Below are 26,035 nucleotides of genomic sequence, written 5' to 3' on the forward strand. Positions count from 1 at the left end.
ACAAAAGATCAGTCACAAATTGTGTATGGTTTCCTGGGAAATTTTATTGGGAAAAAAATATCTTTTTTTCCCCCCAATAAAATTTCCCAGGAAACCATACACAATTTGTGACTGATCTTTTATTCAGTTCCCAACCCTATCCCTAAAAAATATCTATTTTTTTCCTTTTTTTTACATTAGCTTTTGATTTTTCAGGTACAAGGAAGCAATTGTGGAAAGACTGAAGTTGTTCCTCTTATTGCAATGCAATGAGCTACTGAAAATTGCAGATTGTCTATGCAATCAAACTAAGGCAATTGCAGAATGTAAAGCAGTTGAACAAGGTGTTGTATCCTGTAATGGCTACCTTGTAACTCTGTAAATAGTTTGTTCCTCTTTCAGCGCTGTCTGAGCCCAAGCAGGAAGTCGCTCCTGATTGGCTCAGACGCGGCCGGCTCTGGCTTTGGCGGGAACCGCAAATATATAAAAGGAGCGGTTTCTCCAGCCAGAGTCAGTCGGTACTCGCTGAATTGTCACTTTACCTTGCTGAGCTGTCACTTATTCTCTGAGCTGAATAAAAGTACCGATTGCTCCAAACCCTGTCTCTGGGTCTACTTCACTGGCGACGAACGGACGGAAGAAACTTCGCGTGCAACATGGACAAAATCCAGATCGGCCAGGCTCCGGAACTCTTCGATCCCGAGAAATCGACATGGGACGAGTACATGGCCACCTTCGAGATCTTCCTCGAGGCGGCGGGAATGCAGGACGCCGAAGCCGATCGCAGACGGGCTATTTTCCTTAACTACTGCGGCGCAGAAATCCGCAGACTAGCCCAAACTCTCACCGAACCAGAACAAGCAAGAGCCACAGCGTGGGACGTCCTACAACAAAAACTGGCGAGCCACTTCAAGCCGACCAAACCAGCCATGGTTTTTCGGCATCAATTCCACATGATGGTTCAGAGGGAAACCGAGTCGATCAGCCAGTTTACAACGCGGCTGCGAACGGTACTTGCTCAATGCAAGTTTAAAGACCCGGAAGCTCGCCTCACCGACGCCCTGGTTTTCGGCATGAAAAGCAACACGGTGAGAAATAAACTCCTCATCGAAGAAGAGCCGACTCTACAAACCGTAATTAAACTGGCGCAAACCGCAGAAGCAGCCGACGCGGCGGCGAGAGAATTGAAAGAGCACGGAAGGCGAGAACTCATTGCAAAAATCGACTCCGCGTCTCCCAGCGCCGTAGAAACAGACAACCCCAGCCAACAAAGTTCCAGCGGAGACAACTGCCTCCTGGTGCAAGACCAGCCGAGACACCTGAGAGCTACTCACCCAGCCCCCTGCGCGGGCTGCCGGGGAAATCACCAGCGCCATCGATGCCCCTTCCGAGACGCTACATGCCGCCGTTGCAACCGGAGAGGCCACATCGCCATCGCATGCAGAGCAACAGCGCCAGAGGACACATTTGCCACACCGCAATACCAGCGACCTCAAAACCAGACCCCCCAAGCGCGAGAAAGGAGACCATTCCGCAACGCGGGTCAAAGGAACTACTCAACCGCTAACCGCGACTACTATAGAGGTAACTCTCAATTTTCCGTGAATAACACGGCAACCAAAAAGGGGGCTAAAATTGTTATATCACTGTTACTCAATAACCAACCTTGCTCAATGGAGCTGGATACGGGCTCTAGATATACCATCATGCCCTGGGAAAAATTTAAACTGTATATGCCTAATGTATCTAAGGCTGACCTAAATCAAACCTCTTTGGTGATTAGAGACTTTCAGGGGGGAGTAATCTCGGTCTTGGGAACAGCAAATGTACCTATCGCATTCAAGAATGTTAAATGTACCCTTCCCATGCTTATTGTAACAGGGGCCAAGCACTCTCTTCTGGGTTTAGCATGGATGGAACCACTGGGAATCGAGATTTCGGGTGTGTGTAATGTAAACTGTTATGATATGCCTAACTTTGTTCCCTGAAGTGTTCAGCCCCACACTGGGATTGTATAAGGGGCCCCCTATATCTTTCTCTATTGACCCCAAGGTCCCACCGATCAGACTAAAACCTCGCAGGGTCCCCCTGCCGCTCCTCCCCAAACTAGACATACAGCTGGACAAACTCATTAGCCAAGGTATTTTGGTCCCTGTGGAGCAGGGGCCATGGGAAACTCCCATAGTTACCCCTCTGAAGCCAGATGGCTCGTTAAGAGTTTGCGCTGATTACAAATCGACCCTAAACAAGGCACTCCAACACCACCCCTACCCCATCCCGGTTGTGCAACAACTGCTACACTCCCTGGGGGAGGGGAAAAGGTTCGCAAAGATCGACCTGGCGCAGGCTTACCAGCAACTTCCGGTCGATGAACAAACAGCAAACGCTCAAACAATTGTAACGCACAGGGGGGCTTTCAAATGCACGAGGTTACAGTTTGGGGTAAGCATAGCCCCAGGAATATTCCAGAGCATTATGGAACGCCTATTGTCAGGGGTAAATGGGGCCATTCCATACTTTGATGACATCTTAATTGCAGGGGAAAACCAGGAACAAGTAAACAAAAGAATAAGGGAAGTACTTAAGAGGTTACAGGACAAAGGTTTAAGAATCAAGCCTGATAAATGTGTCTGGGGAACCAACAGTATAGAATTCCTAGGATATAAAATAGATAAGGAAGGTATCCACCCCACAACAGAGAAGCTGAGAGCAATTAGAGAAGCCCCAGAGCCACGAGATAAGAATGAGTTGCAGGCATTTTTGGGCCTCCTTAATTTTTATTCCGTTTTTTTAAAGCAGAAGGCAACAGTAGCAGAGCCTCTCCATCGTTTACTCCAGAAGGAAGCCCGCTGGACATGGGGGAAAACTGAACGTGAAGCTTTTTCTCAAATAAAAAATTTATTAACCTCTAAAAGTGTAGTAGTCCAATATAGTGCTTCACTACCCATTAGGCTCACGTGCGACGCTTCGCCGTACGGCATAGGAGGAGTCCTAGCTCACGTTCTACCTAATAAGACAGAGGCCCCAATAGCATTTTTTTCTAGAACCATGACCAGCACAGAAAGGAATTATAGCCAGTTAGACAAGGAGGCTCTAGCATTAGTGGCAGGGGTAAAGAAGTTTCACAATTACATTTTTGGAAGAAGCTTTGAGCTAGTCACTGACCACAAACCCTTACTAGGCCTGCTAGCCCCCAACAAGCCCACTCCACCTTTCATGTCTCCAAGACTAATCAGATGGGCTCTTTTCCTCTCAGGGTATCAGTATGAGCTCACCCACAAGGGGGGGAAGGAAATCAATCATGCAGACGGCCTAAGCAGATGCCCCATAGCAGACTTAGTGGAAGACCCTGTTCCTTCCACAGATGTGTTAATGATAGAACTCGAGGAAAACCCACTAACCACAGCAAAAGAGGTAGCTGCACACACGCAGCAAGATCAAATCCTTAAACAAGTGGTGAACTGTGTTCTAAAGGGATGGCAAAATGATGTTGTGAAACCTGAATTGTGTGATTTTAAAAACAAAAGACTTGAATTATCGTATGTAAAAGGTTGTTTACTGTGGGGGGATAGAGTGATCATTCCCAAAAGCCTAAGGGGAAAGGTACTCAAAATGTTACATGTGGGTCATCCTGGGATTGTCAGGATGAAGAGCTTGGCAAGGGGGCATTTATGGTGGCCAGGGCTGGATGCTGATATTGAAAATTGGGTTTCAAAGTGTGATCCGTGCCAAGAGTCACGACCCAGTCCCCCCAAAACAACTCCGGCTGAGTGGGAACAGCCTGCTGGTCCTTGGTCTAGAATCCACATTGATTTTGCTGGCCCAGTGGGGTCTCAGTATTTTTTAATAGTGGTTGATGCTTTCTCCAAATGGTTGGAAATAATAGCAATGAACAACATAACCACAAGTGCCACTATCAAGGTATTGAGCAGACTGTTTGCATCCCATGGTTGCCCAGATCTCTTAGTGTCTGACAATGGGCCACAGCTAACAGCCAGGCAATTCGAATTGTTCCTAGATGGCCTAGGGGTCAGGCATGCCCTCATCTCGCCTTATTCGCCCTGGGCTAACGGATTGGCAGAACGTTACGTACGGGTGGCAAAGGAGGCATTGCGCAGATCAGGCCCTGGGGATGTGCAACAGAACTTGGACCAATTCTTACTCACCCAACACATTACCCCTAACTCGCACACACATGTAAGCCCTGCAGAGTTATTGATGGGAAGGAAGTTGAGGTCACCACTAGACAGGTTAAACCCAAGGTTCTGTGTTAATAATAACCAAATGTGTACAAAACCTGAAAGAGAAATGTATTTGGGACAAAATGTATATGTAAAAAGTTTTGATGGAAATGTAAACTGGATGAAGGGAATTATTGTTAAGCAAAATGCACCTAAGACCTATGTTGTTAAACTAGAGGATGGTCGTTTGTGGAAACGACACATAGACCACATTCGGAAGCGAACAGAAAATCAATTGCCACAAACCGCTGACATGGACTCTCCCCCTTCAACAGACTTTAGTACGTTGCCCGAAATAAGAGACACGCAAAGAGACTTATCGGGCCAGGGGGAACCATCCAGCGACGCCGAACCATCCTCGTCCTCCGAAGCCTTCGTTGGGCCCGCCAGGCCAAGTCCGCAACACCGGGAGAACAGCGGCGAGCCATCCTCCACAGTCGGTGGCGAAGGAGAAATTGAACTGCGCAGGTCAGCGCGAGCTCCTCAGAGGCCCCACCGATTGGACGACTTTGTCACATGGCTTTCTTGATGGATGTGTCCAACTATGAGGGGAGGGGTGTTGTATCCTGTAATGGCTACCTTGTAACTCTGTAAATAGTTTGTTCCTCTTTCAGCGCTGTCTGAGCCCAAGCAGGAAGTCGCTCCTGATTGGCTCAGACGCGGCCGGCTCTGGCTTTGGCGGGAACCGCAAATATATAAAAGGAGCGGTTTCTCCAGCCAGAGTCAGTCGGTACTCGCTGAATTGTCACTTTACCTTGCTGAGCTGTCACTTATTCTCTGAGCTGAATAAAAGTACCGATTGCTCCAAACCCTGTCTCTGGGTCTACTTCACAAGGGAACTTGCAGACATGATAATTTCTGTAAATTAAGGACTTGCAAGAACATGCAGAGAACAAGCCAAACAATAATTGTTCTGAAAATAAACTTTATTGCTGTACAGTGTAATTTATTTCAGATATTTCTTTGCATTTATAACATTTTATACAATTCTTCCTGCCATATAAGGAGTTTTATTAACCTATTGTTTTTCTTATTACAGGCCAATCAAGCACAGTAATTCTATGGTCATTGAACCAGGTTTTGGTGGCTTTGGGCAGTGGGCAGGTGCCAAGTCCTTCACACTGGACTTCAAACATCTTGCAGTGTGTGCCTCTCCATTCTTCCTCCATACCTGGGTCCTTAGTTTCCAAATGAGATGCAAAAGTTTCCACAGTCTGTGTTGATTTGGGGAGCTATGTCATCTGCTGGTGTTGGTCCACTGTGCTTCATTAATCATATCACAAGCAACTGTGTTCTTTTTGCCGACGATGTAAAACTTTTCAACACTACAGACAACACATCTACTCTCCAAAAAGACCTCGACTTTGTCTCACATTGGTCTAACACATGGCAACTTCAAATATCAATGGCAAAAAGAATCCGAACCTCATATATAAACTGAATAAACAAAATCTCACAGCCAACCCCCACTCAGTAAAAGACCTTGGAATACTAATATCAAATGATCTAAGTGCCAAAGCCCACTGCAACAATATCGCCAAAAAGGCTTCTAGAGTTGTTAACCCGATCCTATGCAGCTTCTGCTCTGGCAACCTCACACTACTCACCAGAGCCTACAAAACCTTTGCCAGACCCATCCTTGAATACAGTTCATCTGTCTGGAACCCACACCACATCTCAGACATCAACACCCTTGAAAATGTCCAAAGATATTTCACCAGAAGATCCCTTCACTCCTCCACTCGAAACAGAATACCCTATGAAAGCAGACTATCAATCCTAGGTCTAGAAAGTTTAGAACTACGTCGCCTAAAACACGATCTAAGTATTGCCCACAAGACCATATGCTGCAATGTTCTACCTGTCAATGACTACTTCAGCTTCAATCACAACAACACAAGAGCACGCAACAGATTCAAACTTAATATTAACCGCTCTAAACTTGACTGTAAAAAATATGACTTCAGCAACTGAGTTGTCGAAGCGTGGAACTCATTATCTGACTCAGTAGTGTCAACCCCTAACCCCCAACATTTTTCCCTTAGACTATCCACGATTGACCTCTCCAGGTTCCTTAGAGGTCAGTAAGGGGCGTGCATAAGTGCACCAGTGTGCCTTCCATCCCCTGTCCAATTGTCTCTCCTTATCTCATTTATCTTTTCTTCCTTTCAAATATGTTCACCTATACTTTTATATCTTTTCTTCTATTCTTTTCTTTCTTTATATTATTACATAGCTATTCTCTTCAATGTGTATTATGTATTGGACAAAATAAATAAATAAATAAATAAATAAATAAATAAATAAATAAATAAATAAATAAATAAATAAAATTAAGTCCAGGGTCAACACAGTCGTCTACCAGATTTTGGAGCACTTCATGCTTCCTTCTGTAGACAAGCTTTATGAGGAGGCTGACTTCATTTTCCAGCAGGACTTGGCACCTGCCCACATTGCCAAAAGCACCAAAACCTCAATGACCGTGGGATTATGTGTTGGATTGGCCAGCAAACTCACCTGACCTGAAACCCATAGACAATCTATGGGGCACTGCCAAGGGAAAAATGAAAGACACGAGACTGAACAATGCAGAAGAGCTGAAGGCCACTATTGGAGCATCCTGATCTTCCATAACACCTCACCAGTACTAGGAGGCTGATAGCTTCCATGTCATGCCGCATTGAGGCAGTAATTGCTGCAAAAGGGGCCCAAACCAAGTACTGAATACATATGCATGCTTATACTTTTCAGAGGTCTGATATTGTTCTATGTACAACTCTTGTTTTATTGAATGCATGTAATATTCTAATTTTCTAAGATGGGGGATTTGGGGTTTTCATGAGCTGTACCCCATAATCATCACAAGTATGACAACTCATAACTTGAAACTATCTTGCTTTGCATGTAATGAGTCTCTCTCATATATTATGCATCACTTTTTAAGTTGCCTTACCAAAATAAATGAACTTTTGCATGATATCCTAATTTTTCGAGTGTCACCTGTAGCGTCTAACTCTTCCCACTTATTACTATAACCATGTTGCTTGTTTCTTTCAATTACACTGTTTTAATTTGTTTCCTAGTACAATTTGATAGCTTCTTAGTAACCATGATTATCACTGTGTTGTATCTTTTTATTCTTGATGAATGTATTTCATTCTCATGTACACTGAGAGCATATACACCTAAGACAAATTCATTGTGTGTCCAATCACACTTGGCCAATAAAGAATTCAATTCAATGAATAAGATAAATGGCTTCTTTTTCATAAATAAATGGCTCTTAATGATTTACAGATGAATATTTATTGGTTCCTCATATCAGCACGAGGCAGTACAGATTTCCTTGGCATTCCAACACATAATTATCCTTTCCAAAAGTGACAATGTTTCCATGGCAACATAAGCATTTTTATTATTGAAGAACTCAAACATTCCCAAGTGAGAACACACATTGTAATGGTTAGAAAGAAAAAAAAGAAGAAAGTTATCACTTACTAAGGAGGAGGCATAAAAAGCCAGATGCAGTGATCTAAAATGAGATGTACTAGCGTGAAGAACAGCCTCACTTAGTCTCCATTATTTCTTCACACGTATATTATTTGCATAAAGCAGCTTTTAGATTATTTTCAATGTGTTAAACAGTGTGGATTAGACATTTTCTTCTCCAGCTGATGAATGCACTCATTTTTTATTTCACTTTTGCCTTCTGTGACTATGTCCAAACAGCAGTCCTTGACTTACAATAGTTCATGTAGTGACTGTTCAAAGTTACATCTCTGAAAAAACATGACTATATTTATGACAATTTTTAATATGACCATTGCAGTCTCCCTGTGGTCATGTGATCAAAATTTGGCTGCTTGGCAACTGACTCATATTTACTACAATTGCACTCTTCCCAGGGTCATGTGATCCCCATTTGTGGCCACCGATACTTCTGATCTTCAGTATTATTATTTAGCACAGGATGAGAACATGACAGAAGTAAGTTATATATACACAGTCCATGTAATTACCAGTAAAACCTCTATGGAAGTATGGCAGTGGCCTCATAACTGGGTGTCCAATTCAGCTATCTAGGTGATTTCCTCTATTGTTACTTCATGCAGATCTTGTAGGGCAGGGGTCTCCAACCTTGGCAACTTTAAGACTTGTGGACTTCAACTCCCAGAATTCCTCAGCCAACCAAGCTGTCTGAGGAATTCTGGAAGTTGAAGTCCACAAGTCTTAAAGTTGCCACGTTTGGAGACCTAGGGAACCAGAGAATGTATGCTGTGAGCAATTTTCCACAATATGTTGCACGTTATCAGCACCACAATCACAATAAGTGGTATCTTTCCATCCCCAGCGATACTGGGCAGCGGCACTTCTTCTAGTATCATACCTAATTATGTTCAATTTCTACCAAAATGAGAAAGATCAAAACCAGGTAGTTCAGTAGAGGGATCACTAATGGTCAGGACACAAGCCCATTGGACCATTCTTCTTTCCAGGCATTCTTGGGGTTAATCTCATAAATAGCTATTTTCCAAGCTGACATGCGAGTTTTAAATTGGGGCCGGTCAATTAGAGCTGTATCCATCTTGGTCAAGTAAAAATTAGTCTAAAACACCACTGATTCAGGCTTCATTGTTGGGAGTTGCAGCACAGCCCACATTTCAAGTTGGTACCAAAATAGCACCACAAGAAATGGTTAGGTTTACAAAGCATGTTAAGCCATAGTATGGCTTAGTTGTTTTGATTTTTATTAATTAAATTAATTAAATGTTTTTATTAATAATTAATTTAATGTTTTAATGCCACCCTTCTCCTTAGATTCAGGGTGGCTTACAACATGTTAGCAATGGCATTTTTTAACAGAGCCAGCATATTGCCCCCATAATCCAGGTCATTCATTTTACCCACCTTGGAAGGATGGAAGGCTGAGTCAACCTTGAGCCGGTGGTGAGATTTGAACTGATGACCTGTAGATCTAGCAATCAGCTTTAGTGGCCTGCAATACTGCACTCTACCCATTGTGCCACCTTGGCTGTGTGATAACCTAGCAAATTTTGGGCATTTTAATAAGCCTCATCTTTAAGGGCAAATGTACTATTGTTGGAATGACCTGAAGTTCTGTTTCATGATCTGAAAATTTTGGTAGGCATTTACTCCTGAAGATCACAAGTCCAGAGAAAGCAAATCCAAGTGAAAGGGTTAAGAATGTGCTTAGGCCCAACACATAAAAACAATCCCTCTTGCTACAAAATTTGATAACATATTGGGGTTAGAGCCCTCAATCAGAATACCAGAATACCCATTAACAGGATTCACTGCTGCTACGTTGCTTACTGGAACACATACTATTTCAGGAAATATGACCTCTTTGCTGCTAAGGGTATTTAATTAATATGAAATTAATTCATTCCAGAAAGACCTTTTCTAGCATGGATCCTGCCCTCTAGAACAGTGTTTCCCAACCTTTTTTGAGCCGCGGCACATTATTCATATTTTCAAAATCCTGGGGAACACTGAAAGGGGGGGCGGGCTAAAGAAAAGTTTGGACAAAAAAAACCATCTCTTCCTCCCTTTCGCTCTATTTCTCCCTCTTTCTCTCTTTTCCTTCCTTCCCTTCTTTCTCTCTCTCCATCCCTCTTTCTTTCTTCCTCTCTTTTTTGCTCTTTCTCTCTCCCTCCTTCCCTTCCTCTGTCTTTCTCTTTCCCTTGCTCTCTCTCTCTTGCTATCTTTCTTGCTTTTTTCTCTCTCTTGCTCTCTCTCTTTCACTGTCTTGCTATGTCTCTTTCTTTCTCTTTGCCTCTTGCTATCTCTTTCTCTCTCTCTTGCTATGTCTCTTTCTTTCTCTTTCTCTCTCTCTGTGCCTCTCTTGCTAAGTCTCTCTTTTTCTCTTGCTATGTCTTTCTTTTTCTCTCTCTCTGCCTCTCTTGCTATGTCTCTTTCTCTTTCTCTGCCTCTCTTTCTTGCTCTGTCTCTTTCTCTGCCTCTCTTGCTATGTCTCTCTTTCTCTCTCTCTCTGCCTCTCTTATATGTCTCTCTTTCTTTCTCTCTCTCTCTCAGCTGACTTCAAGCGGGAGCCCTGACAGCGGCAGCTGGACACCGTATATGCCAGGCCCGCAGCGCCAGCATGTACGACGTCCAGCAGCACGTCCAACCACCACCGTCAGGGCTCCCGCTTGCAGTCAGCTGAGAGAGCGCTCCCTCTCGCCGCTGCCATCTCCTCGCGACTGCCTGCGGCCGCTGCGGCTGCCCCCCCCCACTCCCATCGCCAGTGCCCTCCCGCCGGGCCACAAAGGACAGTTGCCGTCGACGCCAGAGAAGCTCCAGCTGGGCGGGGCGCTGCCGGTACTTCCGTCCTGGGGTTCCCGCTCGCAGCTGTCAACCGGCTCCTGCTCGATGCCACGGTTTTCGGTGCTCTCCTGCTGGGCCCCAAAGAAGGAAGGCGGGAAAAAGGCGCGAAGAATGGAGCTCTCCTTCTTCCTGCCTTCCTTCTTTGGGGCCCAGCAGGAGAGCGCCGAAAACTGCGGCATCGAGCAGGAGCCGGTTGACAGCTGCGAGCGGGAGCCCCAGGACGGAAGTACCGGCAGCGCCCCGCCCAGCTGGAGCTTGGCGGCACACCTGGCCATGTCTCGCGGCACACTAGTGTGCGGCACACCGGTTGGGAAACGCTGCTCTAGAACACCTCCTCCTAAAGGTGAGATCTGCCCCATCCTCTTGACCTCCATAACAGCCTAAAATCCTAGTTCTTCTTACTGGCTTAGGGCATTCCAATTGGAGGTGGTTTTGGAGTAGGAAGATCCCTTTCTACCCCATAGTATTCTATTTTTAAAACTTATTTAATTTTTAGTCATTTCATATTTAAATGTTCTATACTTGTTTTTATTATGTTTGTAGTCATCCAAAGTCACTTAATAGTGAGCTGGGTGGCGTATAAATTAAATATGTCTGTGTGTGTATGACAAGAAATCCTGATTTGGTCATAGTCTGTCCTAAAGTTTACTATGAAATTTTTGTTAATATCTCAATAATATAGATCTGATGTCCAAGTAACACACCACAGTTATAGAGAATTGTATTTTATTTTAATTTGGAAAGAGTACACGTAAGAGACTAGACAAATTGACTTTTACAACATAGAGAAAAAATATATTTGAGGTTTTATCAACAATGATCTTGAATGATAAGTAAAACCTAAAAATTATTTGCTGCAATTTATTCATTACAAATTCGGCGTCTACAACCCAAAAACACAGAATATGCAAAATGTTCTGATCCCCAACAAGCAAAATTCCAAGCATTTAGTTGTAAATGTTCAGAAGAACCTTATAAATTTGTTTTCTTCTGAGAGAGATTGATCTTGTCACCAAGACTTAATGCCATTCCCTGTAAGGAACAAAATGACAATTTAAATAATCATATCAATATTCAGTAATTCAGTAAGGAAAATATTGCCCCCCCCCCTCCCCAATCTGCATCTGCATGACTCTTGAGAAGATTTTTAGTAAATTTGGAATGTTTTATAAGAAAACTTGAAATAATTAAATCATGGTTAAATGCTGAACACATTTTCTCCTTGTTTCCCCTGCAACTACAGTTCAGAAAAACTTTGGGTAATGCCTTTTAGTCAATTAACTTTTAGTCACAATCTTAAAATTTATCATTTCATAGCAACCTCTCAATTCCATGCTATAATAAATAATGCAAAAGGTGGCCACCTAATCATGAGGGATAACATCCAATGACAACATTCTCCTTTCTCCAGAGCTTTCCATACTGAGCAAGATGAAAATCTTACAACTGGAAACTCCTCTAACTGATTATGTGATTTTTGTCAGAATTTTATTTTATTTATTTATTTGATTTTTATGTCGCCCTTCTCCTTAGACTCTGGGCGGCTTACAATGTTTTAGCAATGGCACTTCTTAACAGAGCCAGCCTCATTTTACCCACCTCGGAAGGATGGAAGGCTGAGTCAACCTGGAACCGGTGATGAGATTTAAACCGCTGACCTACAGATCTACAGTCAGCTTCCGTGGCCTGCAGTACAGCACTCTACCTGCGGCGCCACCCCGGCTTTCATGAATGAATGAATGAATTTAAATGTAACTTTATTACATTCTGATTTCCAAAGACTAGGGAAAAATTACTTGAGTGTTTGCTATTAAGGTACTGTATAAATTTGGTAAAAAATAAGTTGATCAGAATTGGTATGTCACAACATTAAAATTGGCAGTTCATAGGTTTTAAAAGTAACTATAATTCTTAAAGTGCAATGATACATAAATTTTGAGATTCTGAATTATTGTACACATTAATTGCTTAACCCTGTAATTATACTGTAATTAATACTGTAATTGGGAATAAAGGGAACCCAAGTATTTCATGAGAGCTAGTTTCACCAAATTATAAGTACCATATTTTTTAGAGTATAAGACGCACCACAGTAAAAGACACAACTTAGTTTTAGGGGAGGAAAATAAGAAAAAAGCTGATTGGCAGGTGGATCAACCTCCAGGAATACCCCCCATGAAATGTTTGCAGAGTTGAATTTTAACAACAGGTTTGTTGATTGTGAGCTCTGCGCCTTGCTTTTTTTTCTGCCTCTGAAACCTCCATTTCAGAGGATTCTTTTCTGAAGCTTCATTTGAAATTCTTTTCTGAAGCTCTGTTTGCAGGGCTGGGCAAGGCTACAATCGAAGTATAAGATGCACCCAGAATTTCATCCTCTTTTGGGGTGTTGGTGTTGCGTCTTATACTCCAAAAATATGGTACTTTTAAACGTTTCTCAAATATACCCAGCAGTTTTTCAAGAGATACATATATAGTGAGAGTCTAGAAGCCATCACATTTTTTTTTGGGGGGGGTGTGTGACCCCAGAGAATGTGCTATTTTTGCAACAGGAAGTAGGATTTTTTTGCACTGAACAATAGCATACAGCAGAGAGCAGGAGATATGAAGTGAAGATAACAAATTCTTAAGAGACACTATGGAAACATATTTAAAAGGGATGAAAAGAATGGAGAGAGATGGAGATAATGAGACAAATTTTAAGTCTCCCAAAAGCTTAGATGAGGAAATATGATGAAGTGTTTGTAGTGCTTGGCTTCACTGTGACTCTGTCGTGAAACAAGGAAAGACCGGTATGTTTACTGTGTCTAAAAATATTGGCAGCGGACAGCATGAAGCCAATAAATTAAGGTGTCACTTAAATACCCCAATCACTCTGATAAGCCGCTTGAGTTTTTTCAGCAAAAACGTGCCAAATACTGCAAACAATCATCCTATGTGAGAGTAGGAGGGCGCGCAAAATGCTTACTTCTTCCTGGGGAGTGGGTGGGGGTGTAACAGAAAATAATTGAGAAGCACCGACATAAATGCAACAGCTCATGGCATTTCAGAAATTTCCCACTTGCTTTTTTTGGACTGGTCTCCTAATAATAGGTTTACCTGTTTATTCTACAAAGATTTACAGGTCATTCCCTGTAGTCTGAAGAATTCATTCAGGATAATGTGCTATATCAGTCAATATACAGTAATCAGATTAATCATTAGAGTAATGATAAATGATAAATAAAGAGTAAACATTTCACCAATGTAAAAACTTCCCAAATTTAAGGAGACAGCTGCATAATTACCTGACTTTTTGCCCGAATTCTTATGTGTCCTGTGACTGGAGCATCAGGCCCAAGATGAATTGGCTTTTCAATGCTGACATTTGCAAGTGCGTCTTCTCCAAATATGGAACGTGCATATAGGTTGGCAGCCATGAAGCCACAATAACCGGAAAGTGCCTAGAAATCAATATTTGATACAATATTTATAAATACTGTATATATGTCTGTGGCTTAATGGTTTATCATTACATTACAGTTCAAACTATCCCCAAAGCAATAGGCATACACTTGCCTTATTTATCAAACAACAGATGTTTATGAATGGACAGTGAAGCCAAATTAAAGCAAATTTTAAATCCATTGATTTCTTTAATATAATATTAGTAACCTCTTCAATCACAATGTTTAGGAAAAAGCACTGCACTTTGCACTGGGGTTCTTTGCACCAACATATCTTATACCATTCCAACGATCTAAGCCTCAAGAAAGGTTTTCAGCAGGAATATACCAGGGATGGGTGATTAGAAAGGAAGAAGCCTCGATTTTCGCGGGTTCAAACTTCGCGAAACGGCTATACCACGGTTTTTCAAAAAATATTAATTAAAAAATACTCCATGGTTTTTTTCTATACCACGTTTTTTCCAACCGATGACATCATACGTCATCACCAAGAGTCACTTCTCTCTCTCTTTCTCTCTTTCCTGTCATTCTCAGCTTCAATCATTTTCTCATTTCTTTTTTCTATCATTTCTCTCTCTCTCTCTACCTTCCACTCTCTCCCCTCTTGATCTCTCTCTCTCTCTCTCTTTCTCCCTCTCTCCTTTCTATCTCGCTCTGTCTGTTGCTCTCTCTCTGTGAGAATGCCTGCCCCGCCTCTCCTGCATCTCCCTCGCTGACAGCTGGGATGAAAGCGCTCTCAGCTAAGGGACTGCGAGAGGGGCGGGGCGGGCATTCTCAAAGCGCTCAGAACGGCTAGCAGCCAAATGAGGAGGACGAGAAGCCGTAGCCGCCAGCGCTGCTGGAGGACCAGTGCCCCAAGAAAGCTGGTGAGAGGGGCGGATCGGGCGGGCAGGGGGTAGCGGCGAGGGGGCCAGAGGCGCTGGGGGGGCGTCGGAGGCTGACATTCAAAACAATCTTTGCCGGCCTCCGCACTTTCGTCGCTCCCCGCCCCCAACTTCAAGCCAGGCTCCTTGCGTGGCCTTGGAAAAGGGTGCGCGGGGGTAGTTTTTGGCTGTCCATAGCCAAAAATTTTGTTTTTACTTCCGCATCTCTACTTCGCGGAAATTCGACTTTCGCGGGCAGTCTGGGAAAGCAACAACCCCCCCCCCCCCGAAAATTGAAGGATCGCTGTACTTTAAAAAGCCCAAAATTAAGGATAAAAAATCTTACCTTTTCTGGAGTAAGGCATTTCATGTTAGTTGATTTTAAGATATGTTGCAAGTATTCATTCAGATCCACTATATTGGTATTCACTGTAACCTTCAAAAATAAATAGAAATTAAATAGAAAGACAAGCTGTCTTCATTTTATAAGAAATAATTGAAGACATGGCTTTTAATTTCAGATTTCTTTAAGCATCATTTGGGTTTTTAAATGTTTAAATATTTAAATGTTTTAAATGTTACCATCTAAAAGAACCCTAGTTTTCAAACACCTCAACATAGCCTACAATGATCTGAAGCCACCTAATATCCATATCCATAATATCAATCAATCAATCAATCAATCAGTCAATCAATCTTTTCCAATATTTTTGTGGATGGTGATTCCAATACTGAATTATTTAAAATCCTGATTCCGATTTTATTCATTATTGCTTATAATTATAGTTAGTGATTTAAATTATGTTTAAGTAAATTAACACTATTAAGTAAAGCTTAATAGTGATATTTAATTTTTATTTCAGCAATGTAACATATTTTATAACTTTATAAATTACTAATGATATGTTTAAGAAAATAATCTCCATGCCATTTTAGATTCAATATTTACTTATTTATATCTTAATAACTGCATTTTAGATTTGTATTCTTTTAGATGACTCTTATACTTCAGGGGTTATATGTTTCTTTCTTTAAAATGTTCATTAATAAAAAGTATAAATATTGAAACAGTTTATAGAGCTTACTTTGTTTTCCCATTCAAATTCTGCCCACATCTGACGGAACTCAGCATCAGTACAAGCTGCAGGCTGGATGTAATCCATGATGTCAATGTGTATGTCACTAAGAACAACACAGTTTCTATCACTTGCTGCTCCAGAAACATCATATACTAAAAACAGAGAAAGAGAGAAGTCAGTAGAAATTAACAACATATTTTGTGAGAGTTTTGAAGCTGAATAAAAACACAATTTCATTCTGAAAAGTAGCATATTTCTGAAAATAGTATTCCCCAATATTTTAGGTCCTGCTGTTTCCTACATTGTAATATATTGTATATAATTTATGCAACTATTCATTCATTTTCTCTCAACAGGGATCTGGCACTTTCAAAAATCCCATATAATATATAAAATAGAACACTTACCGATGTTGCCGAAAATAATTCCATTTTCAGTGGAAGCTACTTTTACATTCGCTTTTATATTGGCAAAATCATGAGGCGCAAGAGTGAGAGGAGACGGCTTTTCCACCAGCTTCAAATCGCCTAATTAAAATGGTTTGAAGGGAACATATCAAGACAACATTAATGAGAATCACAGAAAAAAATATCCGGAAGAAATAAGTAAAAGATGGTGGATTACTCACCCAGTGTAGCCAATTCTAGTGTACAATTCTGCAAAGTATCACTGGTCTGGTTTACCACAAGCACATCCAACACAATATCATACTGGTTGACGTGGACATAGGCTTCGGCGTAGACAGGATCTGAGAAACCTGTCAACTGAGTTACCTATCAAGGATAAGAATTTGGGGAAAATGCACATTATGTTAAATATGTTAAAGGGTTAAATAAGGTTCAGGAGGGAAGTGTTTTTAATAGGAATGTGAATACAAGAACAAGGGGACACAATCTGAGGTTAGTTGGGGGAAAGATCAGAAGCAACGTGAAAAAATATTATTTTGCTGAAAGAGTAGTAGATGCTTGGAACAAACTTCCAGTAGATGTGGTTTGTAAATCCACAATAATTGAATTTAAACATGCCTGGGATAAACATATATCCATCCTAAAATAACAAATTCATCGCATCGGACCAGAATATCTCCGGGACCGCCTTCTGCCGCACGAATCCTAGCGACCAGTTAGGTCCCACAGAGTTGGCCTTCTCTGGGTCCCATCGATTAAACAATGTCGTCTGGCGGGACCCAGGGGAAGAGCCTTCTCTGTGGTGGCCCTGACCATCTGGAACCAGCTCCCCCCAGAGATTAGCATTGCCCCCACCCTCCTTGCCTTTCGTAAACTTCTTAAAACCCACCTCTGCCATCAGGCATGGGGGAATTGAGACATCTCCCCCTGGCCTATATAATTTATGCATGGTATGTTTGTGTGTATGTCTGCTTTTTAAATAAGGGGCTTTTAGAGACTTTTTAATATTAGATTTGTGATACATTGTTCGTATTATTGTTGTGAGCTGCCCCAAGTCTGCGGAGAGGGGCGGCATACAAATCTAATAAACAAACAAGCAAACAAGCAAATAAGCAAACAAACAAACAAACAAACAAACAAATAAAATACAGGAAATAGTATAAGGCCAGACTAAATGGACCATGAGGTCTTTTTCTGCCATCTATACAGATTGAGTTCACGAAAGACTTAATGAACTCAATCTGTATAGTCTGGAGGACAGAAGGAAAAGGGGGGACATGATCGAAACATTTAAATATGTTAAAGGGTTAAATAAGGTTCAGGAGGGAAGTGTTTTTAATAGGAAAGTGAACACAAGAACAAGGGGACACAATCTGAAGTTAGTTGGGGGAAAGATCAAAAGCAACATGAGAAAATATTATTTTACTGAAAGAGTAGTAGATCCTTGGAACAAACTTCCAGCAGACGTGGTTGGTAAATCCACAGTAACTGAATTTAAACATGCCTAGGATAAACATATATCCATCCTAAGATAAAATACAAGAAATAGTATAAGGGCAGACTAGATGGATCATGAGGCCTTTTTCTGCCGTCAGTCTCCTATGTTTCTATGTTTCTATTATTTCCTTTATTAGCAATACACTTTAATTCTGTTTAACTCAACAAGTCATTCTTGAACTCACTAATATCCAGTTGGTGGGATTCAAATAATTTAATAACTGATTTACCCAGGGTGATATTGGCTGTTGTAAGAGGTGGGGCCCATCGTCTTCCGTAAGAACTTGAAAATCCATCTATGCCACCAGGCTTGGGGTCACTAGACCCTAGCTTCTGGCTAACAAGTGCGATGTGTGCTTATTGTTGAATGTGAATGAATGATTTTTAATGTTCTAGGGTTTTTAGAGTAGTTAATTATATTAATTGGATTTTAGGCATTGATATTATATACTGTTTTTTATTATGTTGTGAGCCGCCCCGAGTCCTCGGAGAGGAGCGGCATACAAATCCAATAATAAATAATAAATTACTCTCTTTCTCACCAGGATGGCGGTTAAATAAACTTCCTATTTACAGTTCTAATTGTACTTTCTTTTTTTGCCTATGAAGTCATGTTTCTCTTCACCCATTGCGAAGCCCTATTTGTATTTTCTCCGAGGCTTTCATTACATTTCACTGTTCAAAATGAAATAAGGTACTTCCCTGGATTCATTCTGCCTGGGAAGAATCTATATTACCTTGTTGAGTTTGGATGCCAGTGGGTCAGCAGCTTCTTTTCTCTGAGTGTTTCCCATAGCTGCTAAAAGACTGAGCTGAAACTGATCTTCCTTTGAGCTCATTTCATTTTTAGCAGTGAGCTGCATAAAAGAAATGGGATCATCTGGCTGAATGGTCACGTTCCTCTTCTCAGACTCTTTCTGATGTAAGGGAAAACAAAAAAAAAGAAATGGTTAAGAGAAGCGTAAAGAAAAAAAGAAAAGGCTTCTCCTAAGAACTGGTGCTTGGCATTGGCACCAAACGGATGTTTTCCAAAGATCTTAAATACAGATGCAGAGGTCAGCGCTCACCTTCTGAGACAGCTTCTCCTCTTCCAGCTTGGCAGACAACATATGAGAAAGGGATTGCCGGCACTCCTTGTTGAAAATATCATTCATGAGAGGGGAGCATTCTGAGAGCACTTTCAGGCACAGAGAAATCCGATCCACATCATCATCTGTGATGGGCTTCTTGGGGAGAGATGACTTGCCCAAATGGAGAATACTGGCCATAAGCAGCATTGCCTCAGCTACAAAAGACTAATATGGAAGCAAGACAGATGCTCATAAAACAACGTTATATTTATTTTAATCCCATGCATTTAATCCCATGCATTCCACTATTCTCTTCTTCAATTTAAGATTGAATTAAGACCTTAAAAAAAGTAGCAATTACAAGACACAGGCTACTTCATGCTAAATTTGTCCCGGTAGCACCAAAGAAAAACCATAATGAAGCCTTCCCTCTTTAGGGAAGATAGTCTGTCAAGCAATATCCAATCACCAGAGTTTAAAAAGTCATCCAGGGTCTAAATTGTGGTTTGTGGTAACACTTTCTAGCTCTAAATTAACTACAGTACATAGATAAGACAGTTTTAAAGCATATAGTCTTTATTTCAAATCCACTAAAGCACAATAAACCAAGCTGCTGCCTTGGGAAACCTCTGCAATAGTAACATATTATCCTGACAGCAAACAGCTTGCTCAATTGTATTTCCATATAAGCCTGCAAAGAACTATAAGTGAGCTGAGTATACAGTTATTGCCTAAAAATTGAAATTTAAAGAAACAAAACCTGTATGAAAAATCACTTACATTTTGCTTCTTCTTTTCTTGAACCAGTGTCACATAACGTAAAGCAATCTTGGTCAGAGTTGTTGCAAGAGAAGCCGCAACAAAGAAATCACCATCCAACAAAAAGCCTCTCAGTGGAGGTCTACAAAGAGAAAGTAAAATGAACATTCAGAAAAAGAGCAGCTGGCAATTCCATGCATTCTATTTGATTTTAGCTGTATGAAGGAGTTTGTATTCGTTAATAGTATTCTGCTGAGTTTTTGAATGATATTTAAATGATACATTGCAACTATGATAACATTATTTTCATGTTGTGACAAAACTTTCCCCAGATAGGATCAAGACATATGATGAGCTTGAGTTTCAAATGCCTTTGGGAACTCTGACCTGTCTCATGTATCTAAGGTTCTTTCATTACAGTTTTAACTGTTGGAGAATTCATTAGTTTATATACTAAAGGAAAACTGACGCTTCAGTAACTCTACATAATCACTGATAACTATTACCAACCTAATACCGGCTGGTAAGAGGGACATACTTTATATGGCTAAGGCACCCATCTAAGCAATAGGTACCAAAGAATTATGAGAACAGAAATGCACAAGTGGTCAGTGACAAAGTAAATTATTTGTTCCATCTCTCCCCAAAAGTGGATAAGAACAGGGCAGAAATGTTGGTGTTTGTGATAAGATTCCAAGTTTTAGGAGGCATCCATGAATCCACCAAAGAAACTGTGGAAATCTCAGTGTCTTTTAAAGTTCTAATTCTAGTACAAAAATACTAAAATGGATGAGAAAAGTCTGCTGCCATGACAATGAATTTCATTTTGTCAGATGCAAGAAACCAAGAGCCAGAACAGAGTTCCAAAAACATACTATCTATACCCAAGACACTGATCTACTAATATTTAACGCAACTTGGTGCCAGGTAACAGCCAAGAGACTTCGGAGGGGTGGAGGGTAGGGCTAGACTTAAAGTGTCTTTTAGGGGTATGGGACTCCAGACTGATGATACATCTGACTCCACTTTCAGACTCAGCCTGCTAATCTCCTATATATTTTTTTTGTATAAGGCTTGCTAAATAAGCCATTTTATGACCAAAATGTAAAGTTAAGAAAACTGTTTCAGTCTTTTCAAATAACTGCTAATATAACCAATTATTTTCATTACATCCTGAACTCCAGACCAGAAACTTAAAAATTCAAGTGCAAGTACAATGAAAGAAAAATAAAAAATAAAATCACACTAAGCAACTTGTGCAAAAATAAGAAAAAACATTGCATATTATATTTAAATATAATATTTAAATTATACCGCCCCGAGTCTTTGGAGAGGGGCGGCATACAAATCTAATAAATAAATAAATAAATATTTAAACCATTCTAAGAACAGCAAAAACTTAATCACCTCTCTTCTTCCTTTTTGGCAGGTCTGGAGCTACTAAGGGCACTCTGGGTAGCATAAGTTCCCATTTCAGTTACCAGCTTTTGGGCAGGACCCACTGTGATTTCCTCCTCAGGTTTTAGCTCACCAGCTTCTTTCTTGATTTCAGATTCTACTATTGGGATCTGAATGTAAAAAAGCAGCAGCAATAAAGTTATTAAAAACACAAATTTGTTCTCTTCTCTTATTCCTTGTCTTTGCATAATATTCTTGAAGCTGCTCAATCTGAATTTACTAGACTTTTTCATTGTGATTCCAATATATAATAAGAAACATGCTTAGAGATGTGCTTGTCCTCTGTGGATGCTAGAGCTTGCTACTATGCTGGAAGTGAAAAGCACTTCAACTAGTATAAAGCAAAGCTACTGGCAAGCTTCATGTGCTAGGTCTTTTTTTCTAAATAGGAAAGCCTCTGCCCTTTAAGCTTTGAAACTATGAGAAGTGCCCCTTACACAGTATGTATGTTTCTGTATGGATGACTCCGGGCATCCCTGACCAATATACTTCCTTTTTGTTCTCTCTATAGGGAATTTTAGATTTCATATCTGGCAGAGAATAAAACTTTGGTTTACATCTTTTGTTTGAGTAAGATCCAGATTGCTCAATTTTGTTCTTTCAAATGTACCATCCATCTGTTCTTATGATAAGGAGACAAAAGTGACCCAAAGCCATGTACACTTGCATACAAATACATAAATATCTCTGTGTCACTCTGTGTGTGTTGTTTATATTTGACTTCTGGTTGTAACAAAGATGAGTAAGAGAAATGCATTATGAGCAAAAGACAGGAAAATAAAACATATTAGGAAATCTGATTACTACTAATTTTATTACCACTGTATGCATGATGTATGTTGCAATGACAAATGGTTGTAAATTTCACCTTGAGTTCAAATCAGCAAGTTTATGGTAGTCATGGGGATTGATGGTTACTAGCCTTCCTGCAGTGAAGACCATCTGCTGGAAGACTAGTGAACTTCCTGGTCCGGTTCTTTGGCCACTGTAAGAATAGACTGCTGGAATGTGTAGGGCAAGGATCCAATGTAACAAAGTATTTCTTATGTTCCTATTAGTATTTATAAGATCGCAATATTTGTAGAGTTGTGCAAATTTATTTAAGGTAAAGGCTTCTCTTTGTTATTACACAAAACTCTTTGGTCAAAAGACTTTGGGAGCAGGAAGACAATTTGGATTTGATCTCATTAAAATTTTCTGTACCATCTGTTAAATCCACAAATCCAACATTATCTAAGCAGCTTTGAAAATGTGTTGTTGGAAGTCTCATAATTGCCTTCTCCAATACTGCTTTCAAGGATTTCTGATTCAAACAAGGGCAGAAAATAATTATTTCCATTGGGAGCTGAAGGTTGGCAGATGCAATCCATTATCTCAAATGCCTTCCCAGTTAATCAATCTTTTTTATAAGAAGGCCCCTATTAATTAGATTCCAGTCAAAAGATTGCTATTAGTTACCTTGCCCATCAATGAGATGCTCAATTACTTCAATGTAATGAAACCCTGTTCAGTTACTCTATTAGAAATTGGGGATACATTAAAGAATTCCTTTCCCCCCTAAAAATATTATATATATACATATACATATGTGTGTGTGTATAAAATATTATATATTATACATACATATATGAGTGATTTTTTGTCGAATCACCCTGGTATATTGAAGGAGCATCACAGCTTCCTTTTTGCCTCTCGGCCACACCAAGGGCCATATTCCAAGGCAGATAAGCTTTTTAAAAATCACACATAACCCTTCCCTTGTACAAGCTGATATAGGAGATGAGCCCGGAGTCTAATGGCTAGGTCCCAGGTTCAAATCCTGGTAAGGATGTGGCTACCAGCTGAAGGCAAATAAGGCCAAAATAGATCTATAGTAGTCTCCCTTCCTTTTCATTATCAGCAAAACATGATACATACATACATACTTACATACATACATTACATAAATATATACCATACATATAATATTTCTTAGAAAAAAAGGAATTTTTATAATTATAAAACTATAAGAGGTTTTTAATTTTTATTCCCATGCAGCCATTTTTCATTTCATTCTTTTATAAAATCTTTACACATATTCTATATTCATCTTATTGCGTTGTTGGTTCCAGGTTGCTTTTTTTTAACCATCCTTCTTTCCTATCTCATACAGCCCCTTCCTTCCTTCTCTTTCTTCTTACTTTCCCTTCCTTTCTCTTTCTAAACCTACTTCCACTCCCTCTTTCCTTCTCCTCCTCCCTACTTCCCCTCCTGCCCTCTCTCCTAACTTTCTTCTCCCCTCTTCTCTTCTTTCCTCCCCTTCCTCCTCTTTCTTCTTACTCCTCTCCTCCCTTCCTCATTCCTTTGCTATACTTTCTCTATTTTTCTGGGATGGTATTACAGCAACCTTGAATTCTTTTACACAGTGTTACATTTTTTCATATTTTAAAGAATTCCTAAATACATCCTCAAGAAACAAAGAACCAGCTTCAAGATTCTATGGAATTTTTCAAAGACTGTGATTTTCCTCTGAAATACTGTACATCAACTTAGAAAAATATTTCCAATTAACAAAAGTGTACACACATACCTCTCCCAAAGATCTACGGACCTCTGTCATTACACTCTGTATATCTTCCTTTGTGCTGCAGTATTCGCCAAGAATCCAGAGTGCTCCCCGATAAATTCTGTAAAGCAAAGCAAAATAAACCACAACTGAGACCAAAATGTTAGTTGCTAAGCAAGACAGTTAAGTGAGTTCCCCCCCATTTTGCCACAGTTAAGTGAATTACTGTAATTAGTAATATTAAGTGAATCAAGCATTCCCATTCATTTTGCTTCTCAGAAGACTATTTATTTTATTTATTTATTTATTTGATTTCTGTGCCGTCCAGTCCCGAAGGACTCAGTGCGGTTTACAACAATAATAAAAATACAATATAAATAGACACAAAGCGATAAAAAGAAGCTGAACGTTATCTAAAACTAAAACCCCATTAAAAAGTTATTTTAAAAGATACATGACCCACAGGACATTGCAACCGTCATAAATATATGCCTGTTACCAAGCATCCAAATTTTGATCACGTGACTGTGGGGAATGCTGAAAAATGGCCATGTCACTTTTTTTCAGTGCCCTTGTTACTTCAAACGGTCCCTAAAGGAATGATTGTATGTCAAGGATTATTTATTTGTGATAATAGATTTGATTTTGCAAGGGATCATATGGAACCACCACTTATCCCAGATTTTAAAAATAAATCATAACTTAAATGATGGTGCAATTTCCTTCCAAGAAATATACTTTTCTACTCCATTGACTACCAAGGGTGAGACTCAATTATGCGTAGAAAAGCAGAAGAGTAGCAAAATAATTCTTCTTCTCCATTTCTCCCTGTCACCAGTAGAAACAGCTTTCCAGCAATACAATGAATTATGTAAATGTCACAGATTCAGAGGTCTTCAAACTTGGCAACTTTAAGAGTTGTGCACTTCAGCTCCCAGAATTCTCCAGGCAGCTATGCTATGCTGGCTAGAGAATTCTGGGAATTGAAGTTTACAAGTATTACAGTTGCAAAGTTTTGAGGACCCCTGTCACAGATGCATGCTTGGATCTAAGGAAAAGAAAGCATTGCAAAGAGGGCTGCCAGTGCAGAGATGATTTGTCAGGTAGGAGAGGAAATGTCACAGGAATTAACTTTCTGCAACTAACCAAAAAATTAACTGATAGAAAAATCCTACACCTATCTAAGTATTCTGACACATTCACTGACACCTACTCTCAGTATATACAATTGCAGCCTTCAGGGACATTTAATACAAATTGTACCTTATTAACTATACAGTCATACCTCATCTTACGAACCTAATTGGTTCCAGGGGGAGGTTCGTAAGACGAAAGATTCGTAGGAAACAATGTAAAGTCAATTAATCCGTGCAACCAAAAAAAAAACCCGCAAAAAAAACGCTGCCGTCCATCTGTCACCTTTTAAAACAGCCTGGGGGCTTCTCAGCGACCTCCCGAATGCCGAACGCCAAACCCGAACTTCCGCGTTCGGCATTCGGCGACTGCTGGGAAGCCGCGCGGCTATTTTAAAAGGTGACAGCCGGGCTGGGGGGCTTCCCAGCAACCTCCCGAACTCCGAACCGGACGTTCGGGAAAAGTTCGGGGTTTGGGAGGTTGCTGGGAAGCCCCCCAGCCTGGCTGTGACCTTTTAAAACAGCCGGGCGGCTTCCCAGCAGCTTCCCGAAGCCGAACGCCAAACCCGAACCCCCCGGGCTGGGGGGCTTCCCAGCAACCTCCCAAACCGAACCCGGGGTTCAGAAAATTTTTGCCTCTTCTTACGAACTTTTTTTGAGTTACGAACCGGCATTCGGGAGGCTGTTGGGAAGCCCCGCCGCCCAGCTGTCACCTTTTAAAACAGCCGCGCGGCTTCCCAGCAGTCTCCGAACGCCGGTTCGTAACTCGAAAAAAGTTCGTAAGAAGAGGCAAAATTTTTCTGAACCCCGGATTCGTATCACGAGTTGTTCGTAAGACGAGGGGTTCGTATCTTGAAGTACCACTGTACTTCATATTCCTCCTGAAACATAATATATAAATATATATTGAAAAATAATCCAGGATTCCTGGATTTCATTAATATAATTTTTTTTATTTTTTATTTTTTAAAAAAGCTCTCTTGGACATTGCCTTTTTAAAATTGTGTGGGCTAAAAAAGGGCCAATTTATATAGATGAATGACAATTAAAAATCCCCGAATGTTAATTTACACATATTTTACTCAGAAACCGTCACTTCTACTTCAGATTGCTTTAAGTATTTAATGCAATTCCATGATAAAGTGATGTAACAAAAGCTGTAATCCTGGGAATAGAGCCAACTAAAGACAATGGGATATTTTCAGTAGGCATT

General features: G+C 40.5%; 1 protein-coding gene across 1 annotated transcript in view; it reads right to left on the reverse strand.

The window, feature by feature from the left end:
* Positions 1-11,277: 11,277 nt before the first annotated feature.
* Positions 11,278-26,035, reverse strand: part of COPB1 (COPI coat complex subunit beta 1) — a 30,985-nt gene continuing 16,227 nt past the window's right edge. Inside the window, exons 12-22 of the mRNA XM_070763836.1 lie at positions 23,714-23,810; positions 21,094-21,254; positions 19,708-19,828; positions 18,925-19,152; positions 18,595-18,774; positions 16,582-16,726; positions 16,361-16,480; positions 15,960-16,105; positions 15,221-15,310; positions 13,853-14,008; positions 11,278-11,600 (exon numbers count right to left, since the gene is read on the reverse strand). Of these exons, the coding sequence (XP_070619937.1) occupies positions 11,541-11,600; positions 13,853-14,008; positions 15,221-15,310; positions 15,960-16,105; positions 16,361-16,480; positions 16,582-16,726; positions 18,595-18,774; positions 18,925-19,152; positions 19,708-19,828; positions 21,094-21,254; positions 23,714-23,810 (1,504 nt within the window). The 3' untranslated portion in view covers positions 11,278-11,540. The remainder of the gene's footprint in view (positions 11,601-13,852; positions 14,009-15,220; positions 15,311-15,959; positions 16,106-16,360; positions 16,481-16,581; positions 16,727-18,594; positions 18,775-18,924; positions 19,153-19,707; positions 19,829-21,093; positions 21,255-23,713; positions 23,811-26,035) is intronic.

This window comes from Erythrolamprus reginae, chromosome 1 (genome assembly GCF_031021105.1).
Source record: "Erythrolamprus reginae isolate rEryReg1 chromosome 1, rEryReg1.hap1, whole genome shotgun sequence".
Taxonomy (NCBI): Eukaryota; Metazoa; Chordata; class Lepidosauria; order Squamata; family Dipsadidae; genus Erythrolamprus; species Erythrolamprus reginae.